This window comes from Larimichthys crocea, chromosome XXI (assembly GCF_000972845.2).
Source record: "Larimichthys crocea isolate SSNF chromosome XXI, L_crocea_2.0, whole genome shotgun sequence".
NCBI classification, from domain to species: domain Eukaryota; kingdom Metazoa; phylum Chordata; class Actinopteri; family Sciaenidae; genus Larimichthys; species Larimichthys crocea.
The window spans coordinates 7,999,906-8,025,219 of record NC_040031.1 but is presented as its reverse complement, the minus strand read 5'-3'; the positions used below and the strand labels follow the sequence as shown (position 1 = coordinate 8,025,219).

General features: G+C 41.2%; 1 protein-coding gene across 2 annotated transcripts in view; it reads left to right on the top strand.

Moving 5' to 3' along the window:
• itpr2 (inositol 1,4,5-trisphosphate receptor, type 2) overlaps positions 1-25,093 on the top strand; it is a 54,431-nt gene extending 29,338 nt beyond the window's left edge. For both annotated transcript variants that reach the window (XM_010737695.3, XM_010737696.3), the window contains exons 38-57: positions 3,590-3,710; positions 3,976-4,163; positions 4,335-4,515; positions 5,160-5,413; positions 5,509-5,709; positions 6,274-6,384; positions 6,758-6,853; positions 6,995-7,114; positions 9,305-9,427; positions 9,577-9,769; positions 9,968-10,093; positions 11,368-11,543; positions 11,637-11,801; positions 11,904-12,087; positions 13,489-13,569; positions 14,625-14,746; positions 14,866-15,031; positions 15,116-15,276; positions 21,847-22,008; positions 23,748-25,093. In XM_010737695.3, the coding sequence (XP_010735997.2) occupies positions 3,590-3,710; positions 3,976-4,163; positions 4,335-4,515; positions 5,160-5,413; positions 5,509-5,709; positions 6,274-6,384; positions 6,758-6,853; positions 6,995-7,114; positions 9,305-9,427; positions 9,577-9,769; positions 9,968-10,093; positions 11,368-11,543; positions 11,637-11,801; positions 11,904-12,087; positions 13,489-13,569; positions 14,625-14,746; positions 14,866-15,031; positions 15,116-15,276; positions 21,847-22,008; positions 23,748-23,828 (3,012 nt within the window). In that variant the 3' untranslated portion in view covers positions 23,829-25,093. The remainder of the gene's footprint in view (positions 1-3,589; positions 3,711-3,975; positions 4,164-4,334; positions 4,516-5,159; positions 5,414-5,508; positions 5,710-6,273; positions 6,385-6,757; positions 6,854-6,994; positions 7,115-9,304; positions 9,428-9,576; positions 9,770-9,967; positions 10,094-11,367; positions 11,544-11,636; positions 11,802-11,903; positions 12,088-13,488; positions 13,570-14,624; positions 14,747-14,865; positions 15,032-15,115; positions 15,277-21,846; positions 22,009-23,747) is intronic.
• Positions 25,094-25,314: the final 221 nt, after the last annotated feature.

Sequence of the window (25,314 nt, the reverse complement as noted above, 5' to 3'; positions counted from 1 at the left end):
GTGTCCCCAAAGTGTTTGCATTAAAACAGCAGTATAATGTGACTGTATGTGTCTTGATTTCCCGATTTTGCCCTATTCATAAAGTAACCTACTTTGTGAGAAAGCCTTACAAAAGACATGTATTATGTTACGGAAGGCTTAAAGCTTTTAACCCCCCCCCCCCAGCTTCGAGCTGTAGAAGAGCTTGTTGACTCCTTAGAAACAATCAAAGTCTCTATTAGTTAACATGCAAAACATCGTTCTATACTGTGCACGATCAGATTAAGTTTCAGTTTGAGTTTTGGTGTCCTGTGGTAAGGACAGCAACAATACAAGGTAGAGTTTCAGTTTGAAATTCCTTACTGAACAAAGTGTGTCGACTGCAGTATCTGCTTCCTGATGGTAAAGTTATTGGATGTTGTTCAGCTCTCACATGGCCCGTAGGGAAACTCAACTTGTACTGTGTCACTGTGTACTTGATCAGTGTTCCCCGCTGTTTACAAAAGACACACACCCAGAGTCAGGTTTCAGTTTGTGGGAAAAAGTAAAGCAAAAAAGAAAACTATCAGCCTTCCCGTTCTGAACCTTGTTTGGGCAAGGTTCTCCTCCTCTGTGGCCCGACTCTCCTCTATAATCGACCTTGTCTGACCTGAGCAGCTCAAGCCTCCCCCGCCCGTTCCTGGCACTGTCTGTCTTGGTTCACAGCTGGTGCTGCCCTCCACTGCCTGTGCGAGTTTTCAGACCACCTAAAGAAGTATAGGGCTGCTGGTGTCTTTGTCTTTTCCTCCATGCATCTCTCCGGAGTTGGTGAGATCTGCAGACAGCAGAGCTGCGAGGGGGCTGGAAGAGGGAGGTGGGAGGGGAGGGGGTGCGAGGATGCTGGAGGTGGCGATCGGCAGCTCATCCCAAGCTTGGACACCAGAGCCGCAGTGTGGCGTGCCGGCGCACATTTTAAAACACCATGACTGTCTGCTCCTCGCTAGGTTTTGTTTGTTACTCTCCTCTCTCACACCCCTACCCACCCCACCCCTGCTCCACCCCCCCACCCCCCCACCCCTTCCTGCTCCACGTACTTCTGTCAGTTCTTCTACCTCTATTTCTATCTCTCTTTCTTTCTCGTGGCTCTTACATCACCTGACTGGAGTTTTTTCTCGTCAATGCAGCAGCAAGCAGATGAGTCAGGCAGGGCTGACTCTCCTCTACCGCCATCCTGCCTCCCCTCTCCCCCTACACACACACACACACACACACACTCCCTCTCTCTCTCTCTCTCTCTCTCCCTCTCTCTCTGCAGACCTAGCCAGCAGACTGCATCGCCCAGAAGGGAGGCGAACAAGAGCGAAAACCTGTCGCCACCCCTCACCCTGTTTTCAACTTCCCCTGCCGGAGTGTTTCTTTCACTGGCATTTGAGAGTAGTGCAAAATTAACACGTCCTCTGTCTGAAAAGGGGAAATGTTGAGTCAAAGATGATTCAATCTGCAATCAGTCAAAGAGCGTGCATTGGGACACGTTATAGAGCATAGAGCTGTAGTTGCACTGAGAATGAGAGAGGCTAGCTCCAAGGATTCTCACCTTCAGTTCAAGAGGTGTGCGTGTGTGTGTTTGTGAGACAGTCAGCCAGACAGTGCAGGCAGACAAGTGTCTCTACTGACTGCAGATGAGATGGAGTGTTTACTGACACAGGGAGCATCAGCTACACGTGCTCCTCCATATCTTCATTCTTCAGTGCACCTATTTGAAGCTCTTCAGCTGGACTGTACCTGGACAGGCTTCATGGCGAGGCAAGGAGATGCCTCATTTGTCTGATCTCTCGCTGTCAAAATATTGATCCGTCCTTTTTGTTTCAAAAGGAGCAGTTTGGAAGTGTTGCTGGAAAACACACCATAAATAGTGACCAGTATTTCTCTTTGATAATTCAGTCAGACTTTTTCCCGTGGCATGTTCCAGTTTTGCAATGTTTGCAGTGCACCAGAAATGTACTGTTATCAGCATTTACTGTAAACCGTGCTTACAAAGGCAGCTACACAAATGTGTCATATTAAGCTGAATACAAATTAGCTGTACGTGTCAGCTTTAATAGAGGTGTGACAGTAGGGGAAGTTGCAGAGAGACAGAGAGGTTGGATAACTGTGTGTCTGTCACAAAGACTGCAAAAATTATGTACTTGTGACAGTAAATGCCAAACATAGAAAAACTGCATTAACTGAGAGAAACATTGGCTTGTTGTTGTTGTTTAATCTGACCATTGTTTTTTTAATTCTTATTTTTCCTCTGAGCAACAGTCCAAAATTTTTTTTACAATGAGATTTAAAGAAGAGAGAAAAACAGCAGATGACACAACTGGAGGCAGTTTTACGTACTTAATGATTAAATTATTAAATTGTTGGTGATGAACATTTAGTAAATTAACTAAATTGATTAAGCTACTAATAGCTTCAGCACTAATTTGCTTAATACCTTAATTTACAGCTTAAACACCCCCATCCCACCACAGTATGACCTTTATCAAAATAGCATTTACTGCAAAGCTCTTGTGTTGTCTCGTCGTTTATATTTTGTACCACCTGTATCTCAGGGGAACACTGATTGTCCTACGAACGTGTTCCCATGGAGACCATAGGTGGTTCGCTACAGTCCATTCATCCTTTTGCTCCGCCCTTTAATCTATCTGTTTGTTCATCTATTCATCTGTCCTTACACTCTGCTGATCAATAATGATGGTGGCGAGTTTTCATCAAAACAAGGCCACTTTGAGTTGTGCCGTTACCATAGAAACTGATGCTGACCACCCTTTGGTCCATCCATACATTCATCCATCCATCATTGCTCCCCTCTGTTGCACAGTAAACATATTGGTGGTGACAAGCACAATGCAAGTCACCTGCCAATCACTCTCGCACTTCGATTACATAACCACCGCGGGGAGATTATCTCCATGAATCCTTTAATCTCATTTCTGCTTGTCTGCGTCAAATGTCACAAGAGACGCACAGAGATGTTTGTGAGAGATAGAAAGAAAATAAATCTAGTGTTTAGATAAATGTGTAGCTAGAAGCAAATTGGTGTTTTGTGCACATATGTAAACATCAGAAAGTAAAAACATCTTTATAAAATGTTTCAGGAAATCACTAATTACCAATCCAACCTAAAGATTAGAAGAGGTTAGCTTCATTTTTGTCTGTCTGTCTTGGCTGCCATCTCTGAATAAATGCTCAGTTAGGATCTTGTTATTGGACAACACTATTATTGTATGAGAGGCTCCAATTTCTTTGTTGATAAGAGCATTTTCATCCTGGAAGCCACGGCTCCCATCAAGAAAGAAATATATCATGGGATGGTGGTGATCATCCCTATTAGGTGTAAGATGAAATCTGCTCAGCCCTCTTGTTTGAATGATTGAGTGGATTTCATTTCAGGATATACACCACATGTTCGCTTGGATGGGACGCTTGTTAACGTGTTCTTTATTTTGACGTTATTTTTGCCGGTTATGCCTCACAAACTGCTACTTTTTTAAAAATGTGTTAAAATATGAATTTCCTTGTTTTGAGGGCTGGTACGCTCTCAGACTGTGATATGGATTTAACATCATGATTTCTGTCTCCACAGGGAAACGAGTTGAGAAAGATTCTCCTCACACGCTACTTTGGAAATCAAAAGCTCCTCTCCAAGTCAGAGCTTGGGAGTGGAAACAGCTCATCTGGCGGCTTTGTCAAGCCGTCATCGGGAGGTACTGAGAACCCCAAATAAACCCAGTAGACACTGCAATAACTACTCACTGCAAAGAAAACAACAGCAGCTAACATGACAACACTCCGCTTCTTAGAAGAATTGCTGTTTGACATTTTCTGGCAGACTTTGAATTTGGCCAAAGCAATTCCTAAAGTACCCCATAAATGCATACACATTTATGTCCAAACAGTTATGCCATACATTTGGATGAAGGTGGATTTTGTGCATCTAACATGCTAAATGTTAACATTTGATCTGTGCAGGAGGTTCTCCAATGCAGGACTCTGACAAGCCAGGCAGCAGCATGATAGAGATCCAGTGTCTCTTGGACAATGTTGGGACATCAGAGCTTGTGATTGACCTCATTGTTAACACCAAGAACGACAGAGTGTTTGAGGAGAGCATCCAACTGGGCATTGCCCTTCTCCAGGGTGGAAACACACAGATACAGGTGGGCGACACAGACTATCAAATGTAGCACTTGAACATGTACTTGAACGATTCTTGCAATTTATGTGGCTAAATGTATTTATTGCAAGTCCAGTGAAACAAAATGTAATTAATCAGCTAAAACTCACACACTCACAGATTTACATTGATAACTATTCTGCCTCCCATCCAGAATTCCTTCTATCACCAACTGCACAAGCAGAAGAAGTCTGAGAGGTTCTTCAAGGTTTTCTACGACCGCATGCGTTTAGCCCAGCAAGAGATCCGATCCACAGTGTCCGTCAACATGTTTGAGCTCAGCTGCAGAAAAAGGGATGATGACAGTGACGTCAGTAGCATCAGGTTCAAGAAAGGTACAGTCAAGAAATTATGCAGTTGAACCTGTGAATTATAACTAACACTTACCAACACTAAAGCTCCTGTCTGAAGTGTGCAGCAACACCACAGAGTGAAACTGTGTCTGTAAGTAAGATTTATATAAGGACGACCAACTGATGGGGATATGACAGCTGAGCATTTCTGTAGAAACCGACCTGGACTTAGTGAAAAGCCACAAAATAGGCTCAAAATGAAAACCTTTTCCAGTATGTGTGGTCGTCATGTTTGGGCTTGAGTTTAAACAATAGTGGAGGATAAATCCAGAATGATCTTTGTTGCTCTGCAGACTCTTGTTCTCAGTTCCTGCAGTCACATGTCAGAGGCCATGTGACACCCACATCACAAGCCTATCAAAAGGCCTTTGTATCAAGATCGGGCACTTTCATGCTACAGAACCCCCACTCAATAGTCACCCACTCATCGAGGGGGGTCTTTTTTTTATTATCACTAGATATTGCAGGCTGCCATTGATTATGGTAACCTTGCATGTTTCACACAAACATGTTTTCCTTCATCGTTTACATGAATCCTTTTTCTGTTGTGTGTTTATATGTTATTGTATTGTCCAATAATTAACCAGGGAATCATGTTATTTAATTACCTTTTTTATCTGCTTTAGGGAAAGAGTCAGGGCTTCATATGAGAGAGGACATGCGAGGGCAGCTGAAGGAGGCTTCCTCAGTCACCTCAAAGGCCTTCTGTGCCTTCAGAAAGGAGTTGGATCCCGACCTCGAAGGCCTCGGCCAACACAGTGAGATAATTGGGGCCGAAGAGGCTTTAGAAGAAACTCAAATGAGCCCAGCCATCACCATCATGAAACCAATCCTACGTTATCTACAGCTGCTCTGTGAGAACCACAATTCAGATCTCCAGGTACTGCCCCCCAGCCTTTTGTGATTGAGAGTAAGAAGTCCAACTGCTGTTAAATTGACTGCTGATTGACTGTTTTTTTACCGCTCTGAATCCAGAACTTTCTGCGCAACCAGAACAACAAGACGAACTACAATCTGGTGTGTGAGACTCTTCAGTTCTTGGACTGTATTTGTGGAAGCACCACTGGAGGCCTCGGGCTGCTCGGACTTTATATAAATGAGAGTAATGTGGACCTGGTTCGCCAAACCCTGGAAACCATCACAGAGTACTGTCAGGGCCCCTGCCATGAAAACCAGGTAGGTGAAGGATTAGTTAGTTTAGAGTTGACAGTTGGTTAAGTAGGTAATATATTAATTAAGTGTTAAATATAATGTTAAGCCTTTTATTCCCTGGGATTCTGGTCATATATTGATCACAAAGCTACTCTTTTCTTCAACTCAATGGATGTAAACTATGTAGGAAAGCAACTTTACAGTAGTTTCAAACGTTGTAGCGCTTTGACTACTGTGCACATGTATGCGTGTTCAGCATAACTGTCAACCAGAATGCATCTGTGTCAATTTCTTTCTTTCAAGGAAGTCATAGGTCTGTTTTCATTTCAAAATAGATCAACAGTCTGTCACAGTGAACACTTAGAGACAGTGCTACATTCATGACGTAAACAAATCAGATAAAAAAACACTTAGCACGCTGCAAGCTGACTTAAATATGTTCCCAAATACAACCAGCTTTTCTTGCCGTCTCTGATGTTTTATCTATTAACATGTCATATTGCATAATTCTCTGTTGCATTATTTATCTGATAAATGTTGTTATCGTTGAATGTGCTGTCACTCAAACTGTACGCCTCCTTTCTCCAGACCTGCATAGCCAAGCATGAGTCAAATGGCATTGACATTATTATAGCACTGATCGTCAACTCCATCAACCCACTGGGGAAACATCGGCTGGACCTGGTACTGGAGCTTAAGGTGAGCAGCAGGTGTCTCTGAGAGGCTGCTCACTATGACACATACTATAGTCACTGACACAGCTGTGACTATAGAAATACCCCTTTGGATTCAATTAGTAATACCCATATAGAGTGTTAGAGGCTGGGAGCAAGATAACTGAAGGCAGTTTTATCAGTTCTCCAATGTTGAAAGGTGTTTTATTAAATAAATTTAGCAATATATGTTGCACCTGTTTTTTCCGTGTGATGGCCTAAGTTTGTTGACTCCACTTTATGTCCAGCGGTTGACTGCTGTGTTTTTCAGTCTGTTCATTAATTTCTGATTTATGCTGGCCCTGTAGTTTGTTGTTGATCAAAATATGAACACTCACTAGTGAAGCCTTGTGTTGCAGAACAATGCCTCCAAGCTCCTGTTGGCCATCATGGAGAGCCGCCATGACAGCGAGAATGCAGAGAAGATTCTCTTCAAGATGAGACCCACCGAACTGGTAAGTGTGTAACCACAGCTTAAAACGTCCTGGTTTTGTAACCGTGAAGGCTCATCTCACTCAACAAAGTTGCATTTTTATAATTATTTCTAATTAATTATCATTTTTTTAAAGTAACTTTTTATCACATTTGTGCATCAGGTGGATGTAATGAAGGAGGCCTATGCCCAGGGTTTGGAGAGTGAGGAGGATGAGGACAGCGTTGGAGACAAGATCAAGCCTAGAGACGTTGGACACAACATTTACATTCTGGCTCACCAGGTAATAAAAATGCCTGAGCTTGTTTTTGTCTGCAATAGAGGCATTACTGCATTTCCTCTTTCTCTGTCTGCCTGACCTTCCGCCGACATCAAGGCTGTGCACTGCGCTAGTTTGTGTGCGTGTGTGTGTCCACACGCATGCTCCCATTTGAGTGTGTCCTCTGTGCTAAATGATGGAAGACTGCTCTTCTATGAAGGGGTCTAAAATTAGCTTTCAGGATGTGACACTGGTTCTGCATACGTAGATGTTCACTGAAGCAAGCAGTAGCCACTGTATTACTAAACAAATGTGGTCTGCCTGGTCCAGGGTATCAACAGTAAAGAAATGAGATGGAGGTGTTGTTCCACTGAGGAAGTAGTTGTTTTGTGCATGTGTGTATGTATGTTTGTATCTTGTGTGTGTGTGCGTGCGCGTGTGTGTGTGACTGCCTTTCTCTATAGTTTATGTCAAATGCAGGGGGCAGACTGAGTCTAGCGGGTTTGCACTTCTGCCTCTTTAAAGCCAAGTGTCAAACAGGGTATTTTTGTCCAACTAACAGACTAGTTTCATTATGACAAGAAAAGGGTTTTTTGACAGTCTGACTGTTTTTTCCCTTTTTTTGACCACAGAAAGCGAAAAAAACAAAAAAATAAAACACACACAGACATACTTACAGATGACACACAAACCTAGACATAACTTTATCAAGTTTTATCACTTTATCATCTTATTAAGGATTTCATCTCTTATTGCTCTTATTTGCTCATCATGGCTGCTGTCATTTTTCATTCTGTAAATTTTTGTGTTAAGTATCAAGTAATTTCCTGTACATTTTTTTTTTCTAGTATCCACGGGATTTACAGGAGGAAAATTACCTTCTTTTCCGGCAGTTATATACAATATAAACAAGTGGGGGGGGGTAATTAAAAGTAATCAAACCTCAAAGCACACATTCCATTGTAACACAACAGCAATCTCTGTTTTCATTCTTGTCCTTTAAATGCGGTGCATAGATCTCAGGATTTGAGACTTTTTTTTTAAATTAAAGAAACAGAAAAAAAAATCTAAAATATTATATTCCTTAATGTTCATATGTTTTCATGATAATTCATGAAGAGAGCTGGATATAGCATTGGAGGTGGGGCTCTGTACATTCTTAAGGAAACTGCTAAGTGGTGCGTGAAATGTTTGATTTCCATAAAATTACCCAGATCTTCCGTGTGTACGTCCTCATTGTTCTGTGCTAACTTGAATAGAGATAAAATGATTGAATCGTGCACCTCTTCTAGACTTTTCATCTTTTATTGGATCACATTCTGATAGTTGAATCATTTCATTTGAGTTGTGATGCTCAAACACATTATTTATTGTTTTACAGTTGCTTCATTCAACAATGTAAGTTTTTGGGAAAAAGTCTTTTGGTACACTAGATGCCACTAAATCCTGCACACTGCTCATTTTAAGTAGGAGATTATCTTACCTAACCTACCAAATATAAATAAGATCTAACTAAAAATCTAATCTTTATGGGTACCTGGGTAGCTAAGCAATTAGCTGAAGCTAGCTCATTGTTTAGCTACCTGGCCTTACTGTTTTAGTTCACCTGGCTGATATCTGTTTTGAATAAAAAAACTATATGGAAACCTCCATGTACCTGCTTAACAACAAATGGCAGACAGTCTGTCTGGTGAACATGGGGAATCATTTAGCAGCTAAAGAGCTTTGCATATCCCACAGGAGTTGGTAGGGACCAAAACAGAGCGTCAATAGAGAGTCGATACTAGACTTAAATTCAATAGCTGGACAGAAACAAGACTCCAATTGAATGATAATGAATATCCATAATTGCCGGATGTGTAAATAAGCAACTGTTTGCTGTCAAGCCGGCCTTAAGCATCTGATATTACTTAACAGAGTTATATACATAGAACCAGGAGGAAAGGCAATATGGATAAGTTACATAATTGTCTCTAGAGTGTAATATACTCCTTCTGCCTTGACTAGATATCTATAAATGCATCCTGTTTATCCTGTTAGGGAGTGTGTTCATTTCTACATTATCTAGCTTTTTTATAGTCTTATTGTTATAGCAAGGCAAAGGAGGGTCAATTACATTAGCATTATTATTTAAATGCTTGTGGTTTGACACTCATCTGCCTATTTTGAGTCGTTTAAGTCAAAGATTAAATGGAGTTTGTTTTTGGATCATAGCTGGCCCGACACAGTAAGATCCTGCAGCAGAGCTTGAAGCCAGGCTCGGTATCAGGGTTTGACCCCGACCATGAGAAGGACGACGCCCTCCATTACTATGCCAATCACACAGCTCAGATAGAGGTACATCATCAATGTTATCACTTCATTAATTTATGATCTTAATCTCAAAAGCTTAAGTTAAAAAGCAAATCATATTTTTTCTGTCCCTTTGTTAAAAAATGTATAAATATAAACCTATAAAGACGATTTGTTGGATCTGTTTTTCCCAGATTGTGCGTCACGATCGCACTATGGAGCAGATAGTGTTTCCAGTGCCCAACATCTGCGAGTACCTCACAGAAGAGTCCAAGGTGCGTGTGTTCACCACCACTGAGAGAGACGACCAGGGCAGCAAGGTTAACGACTTCTTCCAGCAGTTTGACAACCTCTACAATGAGATGAGGTGGCAGAAGAAGATCCGCAGTAAGTCTTTACATTCTGATTCCTATCCTCTCGGAAAATAATGATGGTGGCAGCAGGGCCAGGGTGACGGATGGTAAATCATGATTATCACCCAGAATGTCTGGTTATTGTTATTCCAGAATAAATAGCAGGGCCTGCAGCGACTTTGTGTGCTGAGTTTGTGTCCCTGTACTTATGCTTACTGTTTTATTTTTGCAGAAAATAAGGCTCTGTTCTGGTTCTCACGTCACATCTCTCTTTGGGGAAGCATCTCCTTCTACCTGGCCTGTTTGGTCAACATCGCTGTAGCTGTATTCTACCCCTTTGGTGATGACGGAGACGAGGGTAAGAATTTCAGATTCATTTGTTTTACTGCCACAACTTTTCTGACATGGATGGATGGTTGAAATGTATATGTTGTGATGCTATACCTAACCTAGTTTCATACTAGTTATAGCTGTAGACTCTTCTCTGAATTAGTCTCATGCTTCTCAAACTGATGTTTTCTTTTCCTTGTCAGTGTGATAGATTGACATCCAACTTAATCGATTTGATCTCCCATTAAAATCTGAAATGTTCCTTTTTTGTGCTTCTTGTAAGCAGTTAAACATGTTTTAGACATCTGCTGTAGAAATGACAACATAATTAGGGAGTTTATTCATGTTTATAATTAAAACTACCATCAAATAATCAGCACAACCATGTGGAAACCAGTGGGTCATAGTGTGGGCAGATCCAGTTGCTGAAATAAGCTCAAAGATGAAAATATAACCATTTCATTTTAATTAAACTCTCTTTAATTCAACTTTTATTTTATTTTCCTAGCAAATTGAAACAGTCAGACAAATGAACATTAAATAAGCATATTGACTATTTAGACTTTGAAATATACTGTATGTGTTTCCAGTGGTTGAAGTAAACAAAAAGCCTTCAAGTCTGTTACATCACTATACACAGGTCGTCACTTACAATAAAATGAACGGTAGCTGCTTCAGTGTCAGGGTAGAGTATTGTGCACGTCCACCACCTGCATTACACTAGTTGTCCTTCTGGACTGCGTGTTCCCATTTGAAAACGGGTACCCTATGTTGTTTAGATACACGATAGTCCATCCACACAAGAGTTTTCTTTGCCTGATTAGACTTGGTAATCTAATGTAAATCACTACATAGCTTTACCCAACTTTACCCTCAGTCAGGTTAACTGAAAATGGTCACAACTACATCAGTCACATATCAAGGTTTTAGAGTTCTTATACAGGTGTTTGTTGTTGTGTAAACAAATGGTCTAAGCCTCACTGAAACGTGAACACGTGTGGTTCTTTTGCCTTACTTTAGGTGTTTAAGTATTTTCCTGAAAGCATCTTTCATCAATAAATTATCAGAACAGTGCAGTTTTCTGAAGAATGGTGAGCTCCACTTTTACTGGTTCACAGTCCAACTTGAAGAGGAAGATGTTGGCCCCTATGGACCACTGTTTCAGATTTTAGAGTATTGCCTCTGACTGTGTTATGCTAAGTTAAGCTCTTAGTTCAGGTGAAAATTTTATCAGAGAAATGCCACAACATTTCAGAATATTGATGTGCGGTACCATGATTGATGCTTTATTCTTCTGTCCAGGCACCTTGTCCCCATTCTGGAATATCTCACTGTGGGTGGCATTGGGGGTGTTCACCGCATTACTTCCTGTCTTACCTAAACCGTGGGGCATCCTGTTCTTTCTGGTCTCCCTCATTCTACGTGCCATTTACACTATGGGCCTCGGCCCTGCTCTGTTGTTGCTGGGTACTGTCAATGTAAGTGATAGAAAATTCAACCCAGTGTTGTTGGGGGATGTCAAAGCATGTTTTGTTTTTTTAATCCCTGGGCCTTGTTTTCTTCTCTTTCAGCTCTTCAACAAATTAGTCTTCCTTGTAAGTTTTGTGGGCAACCAGGGGACGTTCACTCGAGGCTACAAAGCAGTTGTTATGGACATGCTCTTTATCTACCATTTGGGCTATGCCATCATCTGCGTCCTGGGCCTCTTTGTGCATGAGTTTTTCTACAGTTTTCTGGTAAGAACTCTTCTTCACATTTCACTTCCAATATATTGTGACTGATTTATCAGCATAGCACTTAAGAGGTAAACACTCACTGATGTCGATTTCCTGCTGCAGTTGTTCGACTTGGTGATTCGAGAGGAGACGTTGCTCAACGTGATAAAGAGTGTGACCAGGAATGGCCGCTCTATTATCTTGACAGCCGTGTTGGCTATCTTTCTCGTGTACTTCTTCTCTATCATCGGCTTCCTCTTTTTAAAGGACGACTTCCGCATGGAGGTGGACCGCCTTCCTGCACCAGGTCAGAACTACATTAAACAACATTTGTCATTATTGTACTATGCCATGCACATTATAGTGAGCAGACCCTCTGTCTTGAACAGTTTCTACAGTGTAACATAGATTTTTTGAGGAGTAGCTTTAAATAAAAGTCTGTTGTTCTCAAGGTGTCCCGGTAAATCAGCCCATGTAATTGCAACGTCCCTGGTTTGAGTTTGGGTAGAAACCTTTGTTCCATCATCCCCCATCTTTCCTTCCTCCTTCCTTCCGCCCCTTGTTTCCTGTCAGGACTACCGGTGTACTGTATTAAATGTCTCTAAAATACTGTTATAATGTTCTGCAGACAGATTTCTGGCAGTGCTTGTGACTTTATACTTATATTTACTTACTGTGTGTCCTGAATTTAACCTTAGTACTAAACCTTACAGTGCACTCATAAACGTCTATGTGTTGTCTATGTGTTTCTGCTTTATGTGTATCAATAACCCAAAGATTGCACATCCTAGAAAGTTAATGATTTTCAAAGCAAAATAAGATAACACAAGATAACTGTAGACGAGGCAGGTGTTATGTCTACATACAGCGTATATCAGACACATTGTTGACAATATCCTCTGAATAGTCAGGACAGTCATCAAAATGATTATTTATTTTTCTCATAAAGAACTGTAGAATATGTACTGTATACTGTATAACATACCCAGACACATGTTTTGAAACAGCGTAGCGTGTGGGTGTGTTAATGAGCTCCGCCACAGTGCTCTGATGGTCAGGAAGGCAACCTGCTAGCACATGTGCACCTGTTGCATAACTTGGTGGCCGCGCCATCCTGTGTTTTGCTGAATAGAGCACAGCAGACACAGCAGAGCAGTGGTGAGTTATGTAACCAGCTGGGCTCACGTCTGCCTATCCGTTCGCTGTGGGGTGAGCCGAGGCACAAACATAGCTCCGTCAAAGCCGAGGAGCACCCTGTCTGCACTGCCACCTCTAGGTTGTGACCCCCTGCACCACACCTCAGGCCCCCCCGTCTCCTCCACGCTCCTTCTTCTTCTGCTCCCTCTGCCTCATCTCTCCCGCTCCAACCCTTTGTCCTTCAGCCTGTCAGGGAAGAAGACCCTTTTGGTGACACCGTGACCCAGGTGTACAGTTCTCCTTCAGCCTGTCTGTCTGGGCTGATCATACTGAAGTACAGCTCCTCTGCTGCTCTGGGCTTTGCCGATGTGCAAATGATTTGTTCAGTTTTTTTCAGTAACACTTCACCACCCACCCAGCAGCTGCTGCCTCAGTTTACATAACGTCTGACTATATCTTTCTTGCAGATTTTACCGGGGCTGATGAAAATTTGTTGCAATTTAACCACGTTGTAAATTCCCAGGGCCTTTGTCATTAATCAACTTTATATTTTTCTTTTTTCTGTGGAAAGGAAAAGGAGATTTGTTGAGTAACAAAGGAGTTCCTGGCACATGCATGAAAGATAGCTGCCCTGTTTCAACTCCAATTCCTGGTAAGTTTTCTGATATACTTTCTTTAACTTAACTTTCAATTCTGCCATTATGACCGTCACTGTTGAGCTGAGCAGTGTTTAAGATTCTGGGATTTGACCGGGTCGTGGGTGTGTACGCGACCTCTCTGGCATTACTTGCTGAGAAGTTATTCACACACAAAAGCACACCCTGAGACATGCACACACAAATATACTGTTTCAAACACACACACACACAAACACACTCAGAGGTGTGCACACAAAGAAACTTGATGAGGCAAGAGAGGGTGACTCACACTCCTGTGTGTTCTCCTGCGTCTCCATGGATCACCTGCACCATAGGGGCACGCACGTGATCTCAACATCCTTCACCTCCTCTCTGTCCTCAGCAGCTGTGTGTGCCATTTCCTTTTTACAGGATATACACACGTCACAGGTGATATAAATAATAGTAAGTAAAAGTAACAGTAGTAACATTCTTCATAGTTTTCATTTTTATCAGTTTTATTCTCACATTTGAGTACTAGATGGAGTTGAAGGTGTTCATTTGATCCATAATCGTACCACTTTTGGTGGCTAAAAAGGTGTTTTATTTTCACGAATGTAAAACTGAATGATCATTTTTTTGAATAAGGTCAGACTGTACTTGAATGACAGAAGAGTTGAGTATGCTTAAAAACCTTTCACACATTTTTTTGTTCAATTTGACTTAATTAAGTTTAGTTAAATTCAGATTAATGATCTGAAAAATTAAGGTGTTTTGGTTATGAACGTAATATAAACCCAATTAAGCCTTTAGTCAAATCAAATGAAGAGAACAAAGCCATTAACAGGAGAAGCTGCAACAGAAGTGTTCTGTATTTAAGAACTTCAGGCCAGTCTTGTGTCATCTTGTGTCTTCATCGATGCTGATTTCTTACAGGTAGTAACAAAAAATATGTAGATATTTAGCAGTTAAAACTGCACATTTTATCTTTGTTTTCTATTGTTTTTTAATATATATTTTATCTGAATGTATTCTCTGTCACTCTCTGTCCTATTCTGTGTATTCTCACATGTTATCTTGTGTGTTACAGATGAGAAGGATGGGACAGAGCGGGTATGCGACACTTTGCTCATGTGTATAATCACAGTGTTGAACCAAGGACTACGTAATGGAGGAGGTGTGGGAGATATTCTCAGGAGACCCTCCAAGGAGGTAAAACAACAAAATTAACAAATTAATTAGTTGCATCAGCTTCTATTTAAGTTTAAATCAAATAACTTTGATGGTGAATGTTAAATTAATCTATATTTTCCTGTAACTGGATCATCCAGGAGCCTCTGTTTGCGGCCCGGGTGGTTTACGACCTCCTGTTCTTCTTCGTCGTCATCATCATCGTTCTTAACCTCATCTTTGGTGTCATCATCGACACCTTTGCTGACTTGAGAAGTGAGAAACAAAGGAAGGAGGAGATCCTGAAAACCACCTGTTTTATTTGTGGTGAGTGTGATTCACTCAATACCATGTGCAAATGACTGACGGTATATTTAGAAGGGCTCATTAAATAAAGCTAATTTCTTTCAGGCTTGGAGAGGGATAAATTTGACAACAAGACGGTGTCCTTTGAGGAGCATATCAAATCAGAGCACAGCATGTGGCACTACCTTTACTTCCTGGTCCTGGTGAGGGTGAAGGATCCAACGGAGTACACCGGACCTGAGAGTTACGTGGCCCAGATGATTGCGGTCAGTAGAGCATATAAACATAGAAAACAGTCACACAGTACTATTTGTAATGCAGTTGTTGTCTGCACCTTAATTCTGTAATCTCTATCCTTAAAATACTGCAGCTTGAGTTACTGTTAGGCACAGTGTAATAATTTAGCAAAGAACAGTGAAGAATTTGAGACTGCAGTGCATTATTTTTTAAGATGATACACAAGTACATAGGCACACCCAAGCCAGAGATATTTTGTTTATTATTCCACCAACATATAGACAAACAAACATGCATTTCGCCCTAATTTGTATTTTGCTGGCGAGCAGTAGCAATCAGCATACAGATCTCAGTGTTGGAGTCTTAAAGTTGTGCAGCCTGACTCACTTTGCAGACTTGCAAAGTGTGCTAGACAAGCGTGAGCCTCTACAGCAGACGAGCGATCGAAAAAATGAGACTGAGCCTCTAGGCCTGTGCCAAGCATCCCAATTTATTCTCCTCCCCCTCCACTGCTGGAGAGAGCTCTGTGCTCAGGTTGTCTTCACTATGCTGAGCTTCTAACCTGCTGGGACACAGTGTGGTTAAATAGTAATTAAACCCAGTCCAGCTCTATTATCATCAATGCACCAACTTGCTGCATTGACACACAGACAAGAAGTTGAAGGATGTAAGGGCAACTAAAGGTGTTCCCGTTAGGTTAATGGATTCAAATGAAGCCTTGGAGCACAATGGCACATTTTGTGATTAACATTTGGCCATGATGGGCATAAGAATGGTGGCATTATAATGAACAATTTGCATAACAAACAGGTGACAGACATTGAATTAATATGCATCAGCAGGTCTTCCAACAGGTCGGTTCTGTGATGCCAGGCCAAAGTTTCGCTGTGTGATGAGGTAATGATGAGTCAGGAATTTAACACCTCCTAATATGCTGCAGAAACTCACAGAAGGGAAACCAAGTTTGTTTCCATTTTGTTACTAAATGTAGCACATGCATAAACATTCTATTATGATTCAAATGAAATGGTGGAAAAAAACGTTGTTCCTAATTTTTCTCAGTAGCATTGAATATTCATTTCTAAATAAGGAACAATAAAAGTTCGTCATTATCTATTAAGAGAACAGTCAGCTTCATCAAGACCGTGTGGGTGTTGTATGATGAGATTTGATTGACAGTGTCTTGGAAACAGAAGCAGCCCCACAACTGTAATCATAGTCTGATTTTAATATTTCCAAATTCTGATTGGTGCATGGAAGTACTGTATTTATCACCTTATTTTAAAATAACAAAAACTGTTACAACTTTCGAAGATTACTTTGTGATCGGACCCTGCAACCCTCAATCAGAAGCTGATTGGCCTTCAGAGCCTTTAAATTAAAGAGGCAGTCCTGTTATCAGGCGGTTTAGTGAGGAAGAAGGGAAAATAATCTGAAGAGGTGAAAACCCAAACCAAATGAAAGTTTTGGCTTGTGGTCTTCGTCACACTTTACAAAGAACATTTAAATATGATGGAATAAAAACATAAAGACAACCGATCATATCAAGTAAATTTGCCTTCGAACTAAAGATGGTTGCATAATGGAGAGAAATAGGATTCAGCACTTGTCTTTTTTCTAGATTCAGACTTTTCATTGATTTTTAAATTATGGTTACATGCCGTGGAGCACAAATAGGTACAAAACGATGGCACCTAGCAGAAATGAAGTTCAGCATAAACATAAGAATAAATAGAATAATAAGAATATAAATAAATAAATAAATATAAAAATAAAAATTCTTAATCTGTCTCTGGTTAATCAGCTAACTCTATCAAATTCTCAACTCATGGAGAAACCACCTTCACATTGACAAAAAGAAAAGTAGATGAGGCTGTTAAGACGCAAAAAAAAATCTATTTATTCCATGAAAAAATGTGAGAAAACCCAAAACACTTTGAGAACTTTATGGAAGTGCAATATTAAATTGCTAGAGTCCTCCTTTAAGCAAGACCTTAACCTGCTCCCACACAGTAAGTTACTCGGTGCAATGACAGAAGTTGCAATGGAAAAACAGCTGAATTAGAAAGTAGAAGAGTCTGCGATGTTGATCCCTGCAGGAGCCTGCTCCATCTGTCCTCTCCAAACCACAGCCCAGAGAAGACTTTGACTTGATGTTTAGGAATAAGTGTGTGTGTTAAAGAGCAGGTGGGAGGTGGGGGCAGTTTGCAGTTTAAGGCTTTGCTTGTTAAACTCAGTCTTTATTCTAATCTCCTGCACTACTGCACTACAGTTTTGGGGCGACATCTCAACATGAAGCTACTGCACTAATAAAAACTCTGCCCTCCCCTCTCCTTGTTGAAAAAGAGCTGAAACCTGATGACCTCAAACACACGCACACACACACATACACACACACACACACACTGACTCTCATAATGAGTGCATCTGGTTGGATAGGACAGAGTGATGTGGTGCCAAGCAAAAGAGAAGGATCGTGTTACACTCGCTGTCTGTTCTGCTGGTGTGTTGTGCATGTGGATGTGAATCAGTGTGCGGGTGTTTGTGTGTAAAATTATGACAGCGACTACAGGCCTAGCAGGTACTGCAGCAGCCACAACGCTGTTACATAACCCATCTCAAGTGGCCTGCTAATAGCTCAGCCCTGCCTGGCACGTGCTCTCCTGTCCCTTTCTCTCTCTCTATCTCGCTCTGTCTCTCTCTCACTCACACACACACACACACACACACACACACACACAGTCACTAGCACTGTCACGAACCCTTTGTTTACTTTACAACACACATGTGACACGTTGTCTGTAACAAAAGCAGCAGCACAAGCATGTGAATACAAAAGGAGCCCATGCTTGTGATGTAAAGTAAGGGGAGAGGTCAACATTTGCTTTATGAGATGTAGCTCATTAGAAACTGCTCAGCTGAAGACCTTGTTGGTGTTTGGCATGTGTGTGCTAAGCAATACTATCTGCAGACTCATCTGGTACACTCTTTCTGTGTGCTGTGTCGTTGTATCTCTTGACACTCTTCTGCATCTTTGTGGTTGTTGTGTACAAGCATTGCACATCATTCGACAGCCAAAAGTCCTGTATTTTTAGCTTACATTTCTGCACAGCACTGCATATAAGCTAAATAATATATATTACTGGAGACACAACCCAAAATGCAGAGAGCTACAGTCATGTGATTTTTAAATGTAAGATTTTTTTTCTTGAGGTATGGGAAGCGAAAGCATAACATTGATGACTAATTTCACAGTAAATGAATTTAACCTGTTAATTTAAGTTTCCTTAATCACTGCCTTAGTTATCGCAGGCCATTGTCATTTCTTCAAATGTCTTATCTTTTTCTGACCAACAGTGGAAGAACCCAAAACTATAAAACTGTCTTGTGTTAGAAACTGTCGAATATTTGTGAGTTTTAGTTGATAATCTATGAAATCTATGATTTTTTTCAGGTAACATCACATAAATATAACATAAATTAAACTTTCATGCATTACCTCTTCCATAAATAATTTCTATGTAAGGCGCATCAAATAGATCTTCGGTAGTAGCGGTTCTGACCTGACACTGGTGCCGTTGTCCATCAGCATTTCTCCCAATCCGGGGCCTAAAAACATCCTCCTCCTGGTGGTCTAAAGCTCCTGTGCTGTGCCAGCAACTCCCATGATCCCACACTACCCCCCCCCCAGAGTGGCAGAAATGACTCAAAGTTTTAACAACTAAATTTAGTTTTTATAATAAACTTGGTTGTTATAGGTGTTGTTAAGATAAATAGCAACCAGAGTGGCTGCAGCTCTGCTGGAAATTGACTATAGTGTCCGCCACTGAAGATCTGAGTGTGTTTACAGCGCTGGCTCGGCTTTTCAGGTGTGTTTTAGCTCTCTGCACAGCTGAAGTAAATTATGCACAAGTACGTGGTGAAACACATGGTAACAGCAACCGAGTGAGAAGCACATGAATCTCTGTAAATTCATGCTCACTGAGATGTTTAAATGGATCAGTGAAGCGACACTAAAGCCTTGACTCATTCACACAGTGCAGCACAGCAGACCGCTGTACAGTCTAACGCATAGCAACAAGACATGAGTGGGATAGTTCAGTTTCTGTAGAGTCACTGTTTAACTTTAACTGACATGAGTGACTATATTCAAACAGGATATCGCATTCATCGCAAGTAACGAAGGTCTCTTTACTGAATCTCTGAGGTTACTTAATTCATCAGTTATGGATGACTTGATAAAACAAGCATCAGATAGTCCTTAGTTTCAGTGATGTTCAAGCTTTGTCTTTGAGTTCACAAAGTCTCCACTGTATTTTCAAAGCTGTGAGAAAGGAAACTATTCTTTTTATTCTATTGGCCCCTTGATGCCTGAGGCCCAAATTACACCAAGATTTTCAGACAAGATCTTACAGAATGACTCGATTCATACTGTGTAGCTCAGCAGTCATACTTAATCAGTCTAACTGCTTCACTGTAGCCAGGGAGGAAAAAAGTATTCTAGTCTAAAGTAAAAAGCAGTCAAAGTGTTGAAAACAACAAAATAAAGTACACGAAGGTAGTAAAGGACCTCTTTTTACATAATCTGCGGCAGATATACATGTATGCATGTACTTCATAACATAGAATAACTGCACAACAGCCATCCAGACTATACTATACTTTGAACATAAATCAACCCCACTGACAATCTGTCTCCAATTCAGTAACATTGTTATCAGAAGTGAAAGACGAATTACTTAACTTTGGAGTGAAGAAATACACGAAAGCTACTGAGTAACAGTCATATGTGTATTTGTAATCAGTTTGATTTCACGCCTACCTCCACTCCTGTCGACCTTTCTCTACTTCTCCATTTCTAACCCTCAGCTGAACTTTAAGGGAAATTTTTCTTGCTAACATTTAGCATTGAGCTCAGAGCACAACCTTATGACAACGAGCTGAAGCTGTTTGATTCTAAATCTAAAAATGTAAAAAAATAAATAAAGAAATAAAAGTATTGAATGTGCCGTTTAGATGAATGAATGCTGATTCAAGATAATCTGAACCTGGACCAGCAGAGTCTGGAATGAGTTCAGACTGCACAAAATATAAACCCTGTTCATTTGGTTTACAAAATCACTATAATTTCCTCTGCCATACGAACACATTGTGTCCCGCTATGGGAAAATAAACAAGTTTTCTCCAAACTTCTCATCTGTTCAACAGTTTTGTTCTCTGGTGTTAAGTGAACATTACAGGGCTGTTATTCTGACTATAGACTCCTATTCTTGTTTTTCTTTAACCTCAAATTACTGGTAAAAGCTGCTTCACTGTGCTTTTCTATTCTTATCTATGGTATGAATTACTAAATATGGAATTTTACAGACAAAAACACAAAGAAATTCTATACTTGCTCAAAGGTTGGTCAGCACTAGTCATTAACATAATAATTATTAACAAAGTGAATCAAGATGTAGAGCAGCAATCCCATGATATGTTAGAGCCATTAATGTCCCACTCAGCAAAGTGTGATAAACTCATTAATTACAGAAACAAAAACAAATAACCCACACTTCTCTCCACCCTCAGACGCCTCCCTTCTCATGTCCTCATCTCTGTCCCTCAGCGTCTCACACTCTGATGAGTTTTCTTATCCCTATAGTCTATTCTTATATAAGAGTAGGTGGGAGAATACCTCACTCCTCCTACTGGACTTAATGTGGTGCCAGTCAAATCCCACTCTCAGCACCTTTTTAAGTAATTTTTTTATTAGAAGGAACTGGCAAAGGAATATTACATAAGATCAGCTGATGGCGGTCTGTCTCTGTGAAACCTATCTCACTGTGAGAGACGCACATGTGTGTTGTAAAACACACACTCTCGCTCACAGTCTGCTATGTACATATCCATGCAGATGCACACCAACAGTACACACACCCACACATGTACAAACACAGACGCACTTAAGTCCATTACATAATGCTATAGGTTCGTTTTGCTCGCTGTTTTCTCGTGGAATCAGATGCGGATGGTTTGCTCTGTCCACTGCACTGTTGGAAAAACAGATAATAAACTAAATGTCTCAGTTTTCACACACACACACACACACACACACACACACACACACACACACACACACACACACACACACATATAGATAACACCCTACTCCCAGTTGTGTTCTCGGCAGACGACAGTGACTCATCCCCACATCAGCAGTGTGTTTATGGAGTGGGTGAGAATTGAAATGCCAGTTGCTGTTCATTTAGTGTATAATTGCTATCTGCAGTATCCAAGAGGCAGCAGTGCTCCTTAAAAATATTTTACACTGTTGAGCGCGAAACAGAGAGCAGCTTCCACTCTGATGGAATGATTAATATTAATATATAACTCCACGCCGGTCTCCAGTTACCAATACCTCTCTGTTTACTCTCCTCCTGCAGTCTGGCTTTAGCTCTGTAATGCTCCCTGCGTGTCTATGCAAATCCTCCTTGTCGTTGTCTGTGCCAACATACTGTTGGTGCCATCTCTCTGACCTACTGAGTCAGCTCTATTTCAGCCTTTCATTCCTTTCACCTTTCTCACTGTCTCTCTCTCTCTTCCTCTCTACTTCCCAGGAGAAGAACTTGGAGTGGTTCCCCCGTATGAGAGCCATGTCTCTGGTGAGCAGTGAGGGAGACAACGAGCAGAATGAGATGCGCTGTCTGCAGGAGAAACTGGACAGCACTGTCACTCTGGTGGCTCAGCTGTCTGGCCAGCTGGCTGAGCTCAAGGAACAGGTAGAGTGCCACTTCAGGGAGTTTTTCATGCTGCTGTGGGAAAAGCTCTGGTCTGAACAAACTGAACTCAACACCTCAATAGCAATCAAAAGCAAAATTGTATATATGATAGTAACGTCCGGTTTAAATGTTGTTCAGCCAACTTTGGCACAGGGACTGTGAGCTCCACATGCTACCTGACCTCAAGACTACTTTCACACCCATAGGGCAGGAGGTCTGCATCAACTCTCATTTACATATATGTACTGAGACAGATCCTATCTAGACCCTTGATGCTCCTGAACTCATGACAGGTGAATATCACGTCAGCATTCAGCGCGACTGAGAGCCGCCAGTGAACCTCTGGCTGTTTGGATGACTAGCTGTGCTGCTGCAGTGTGACTGATCACTCTCATCACCTGCCTCCCCTGCATGTGATTCCAGTCACAGGCTTGTCCTTGTTCCTCTTCTGCCAGATGTGTGAAAACAGCTCCTACTGGGGGAGGATCACACTCCAATAAACAAAACAACAACCTCCGTCAACCTCAGTTAACAGTAAAACCTCCCTGCAGGCAGGGATCCCTTGTGTAACCCTTTGCAACAACTAAGTTTGTGTGTTGTTGAAGTACCCCTGGGCAAGACACAGATGCCATATCTCTAAATCTGTAGTTCAGGTAAACAGCAAGCCATTTATTATTCTAATCTAGGTTTACAGTAGTTTATGCTGAGTAATATGAAGTCATAAGGTTGGCAAGCATGTCACGCCACCTTTATGATAAACAGAAATTTTAGTGTACACCACAAGAGGTTAGTGTGTTTATGCAGGTCCAACCACGGCTCCGCAGTCACGAGGGGAGGCCTGCAGGTCTCAAACAGTTTCAGACAGGGAGGAAAGTTCTCCTGCAGCTCCTCCCTCATTACAACCTCTGCTGACCTTGGCACTTTACACAATGAGAGCTGAGCTGTGTGTGTGTGTGTTTGTGTGTGTTTGTGTGTGTTTGTGTGTGTGTGTGTGTGATGTGTGTGCACGCAGATATTTGTGTGGTTTTTAGGGTTCTACTCAGCGTACTTGATTTATGGTTTATAGAACGAGTGCCCTTCATTTGTGACGTCAACACTGAAACCACTGCACATGTGTATGATGTGAGACACCAGCCGCTTCTGATTCATGAAACTTCCCCCCTCACTAACCCTAACGCTACATCTACAGCATCCAGCATGCAGGTCACAGTTCTGCACAGCACATGACAGCATCCTCTAATGAAGTTTCCAAGGGACGTTTTAGTTTCCAGTTCTGACAGCGGTTGAACAAAGCGATTTGTATACGACTGTGGAGAGCATTTATCTCTCTTGCTATTAATTTTAAATTTCCGTTTGACTGAGAAAGTAATTGTTTGCAGTGTTTGAAATGACTAATGCAAGAAGTCTTTTTGTGCCATTTACTATTTTTCGTCACAGCTAATCCAGATTCATTTCTTCCAGTAATGAGACAAAGATTCATTGTGTTTCGTCTAAATAAATTTACTTGCTCTTTGAGTAGAGATTTAGAGCATCATTTTACAGGCACTCCAAGTTCAAATACATTCTCTCTGGAATGTATTAATTATCTATGAACATAGTGGGAACATTGTGTTTTGCATAATAAAGTGCCCACTAGAACAATAATGGCACAAATACAGGTTTGTGTATCATGTGTGTGCTACATGCTAAATTAAAAGCCACTCAAGGTTGATGTTTTTTCCTCTCCATCTCCTCCACAGATGACAGAACAGAGGAAGAACAAGCAGAGGCTTGGATTCCTGGGTCCTCCTCAGCCCAACCATCACATCCCAGCCCACTGAGGGGCTTGAGCCTCAATTAGGACACAGTGATGGGCCACTCGACTGCAGGAGAAACCAGATAGAAATGCAGACACACAAACTCCAGCCTTAAGAACAATATATGCATTCTGTGTATGCCTACAATTACTGAAGTCAAAAGGGCCAGCAAGTGTTGACACATCATATTTGACATAGTGCCTTATTTATGACACAATCACTGCCTGATGGGAGACAAACTGTGCCCATTCAGCCGCTCGGAGCATTTCTTCACTGCCTGTCTATACACACCCTCTGTGAATGATTGACCATGCACGGCACACATCTGCCAGTGTAGTGTTAGTGTGCCAGACAGATCGAGGGTAATGTTAAAGTAAGGTTAATGGTTAAATGCTGTCAAGTCTGAGGACGGCCTTCGTTCTTCAACTATTTCAGTGCTGGTGTGCCCGAGAGCAAACTGACTGGGTGCACAGAGGTCAGTGATTGGCGGTGAACAGAAAAGTGTTTTTTTTTTCTTGCATCACTGATTGGTCTCCAGGGGAAGAACATTAAGTATTCTTCCCTTTCCCTTTTAGATTTCTGATGGTATTTATGAGAACAATTACGGTTCATAACTGGAGTATTATTTTTGCATGTTGGAGAAGGAATCATGCTGCCTTTACTCATTAACTTTTATAAACAGTACATTGCGATTGCTGAAAGTGCACTTTTAAAAGGAAAGAGGGTAAAAAATTAAGCCTGTAACTGAAAACATTGGTTCGTTTTGGGGTATTGTTTTTGCATGCTTTGTGCTTAAAAATGCATTCACTGCAGCATTTCAGTTTCCTTTTTACAGATTTACAGAGCATATAAGTAACAGAAATGTGAATAAGAATAATGATAACCTGTGCAGAACTTACTTGAAATTTCTTTTAAGTCTAAATCTTATATTGGTACATAATGTAGTACTGACTGGAGATGGTTGGCTTACAGTTCTTTGTTACAATATGAACATTCTCATGTCTAAGAGATGTCAGCTAATATGTAATATTTACTGTATCTGCTCTTATCATCTTCATGTTCTACTGTTTCTTAAAGTTTCATTTTTTAGTGTAAATCAGTCTCATTAGTCTCTCTTGGACTGCAATTGATTAAGTCTCAACTTGTGTTTTAAACTTGCACAGCCTAATGGAAGATGATTGCATGCATTTGGCGATGGCTACTGTCCTTTGACACTTTCTGTTAAAACAGTGTATAGAAGAATATGTTTTATGTGGTCGGATGTTGTAATAAATGTGTACTAAATAAGACTCCTTGGCATGCTTTGAGTTCACCTCAGTTCTTGTTGCTGTTGGGGATGGATGAGCTCTCACCCCACACTCTCATCTTGACCCCCTATGCACCCGCCCACCCACAGTGTTTACTCACACTTGTACTTGTCCATGAAGGGAGTACAGGACCCAGGAAAAGACAAGGTCATATTTCAGATCACTCAGCACTGGTCATCAAATATTAAAAGCAAAGTTAATAA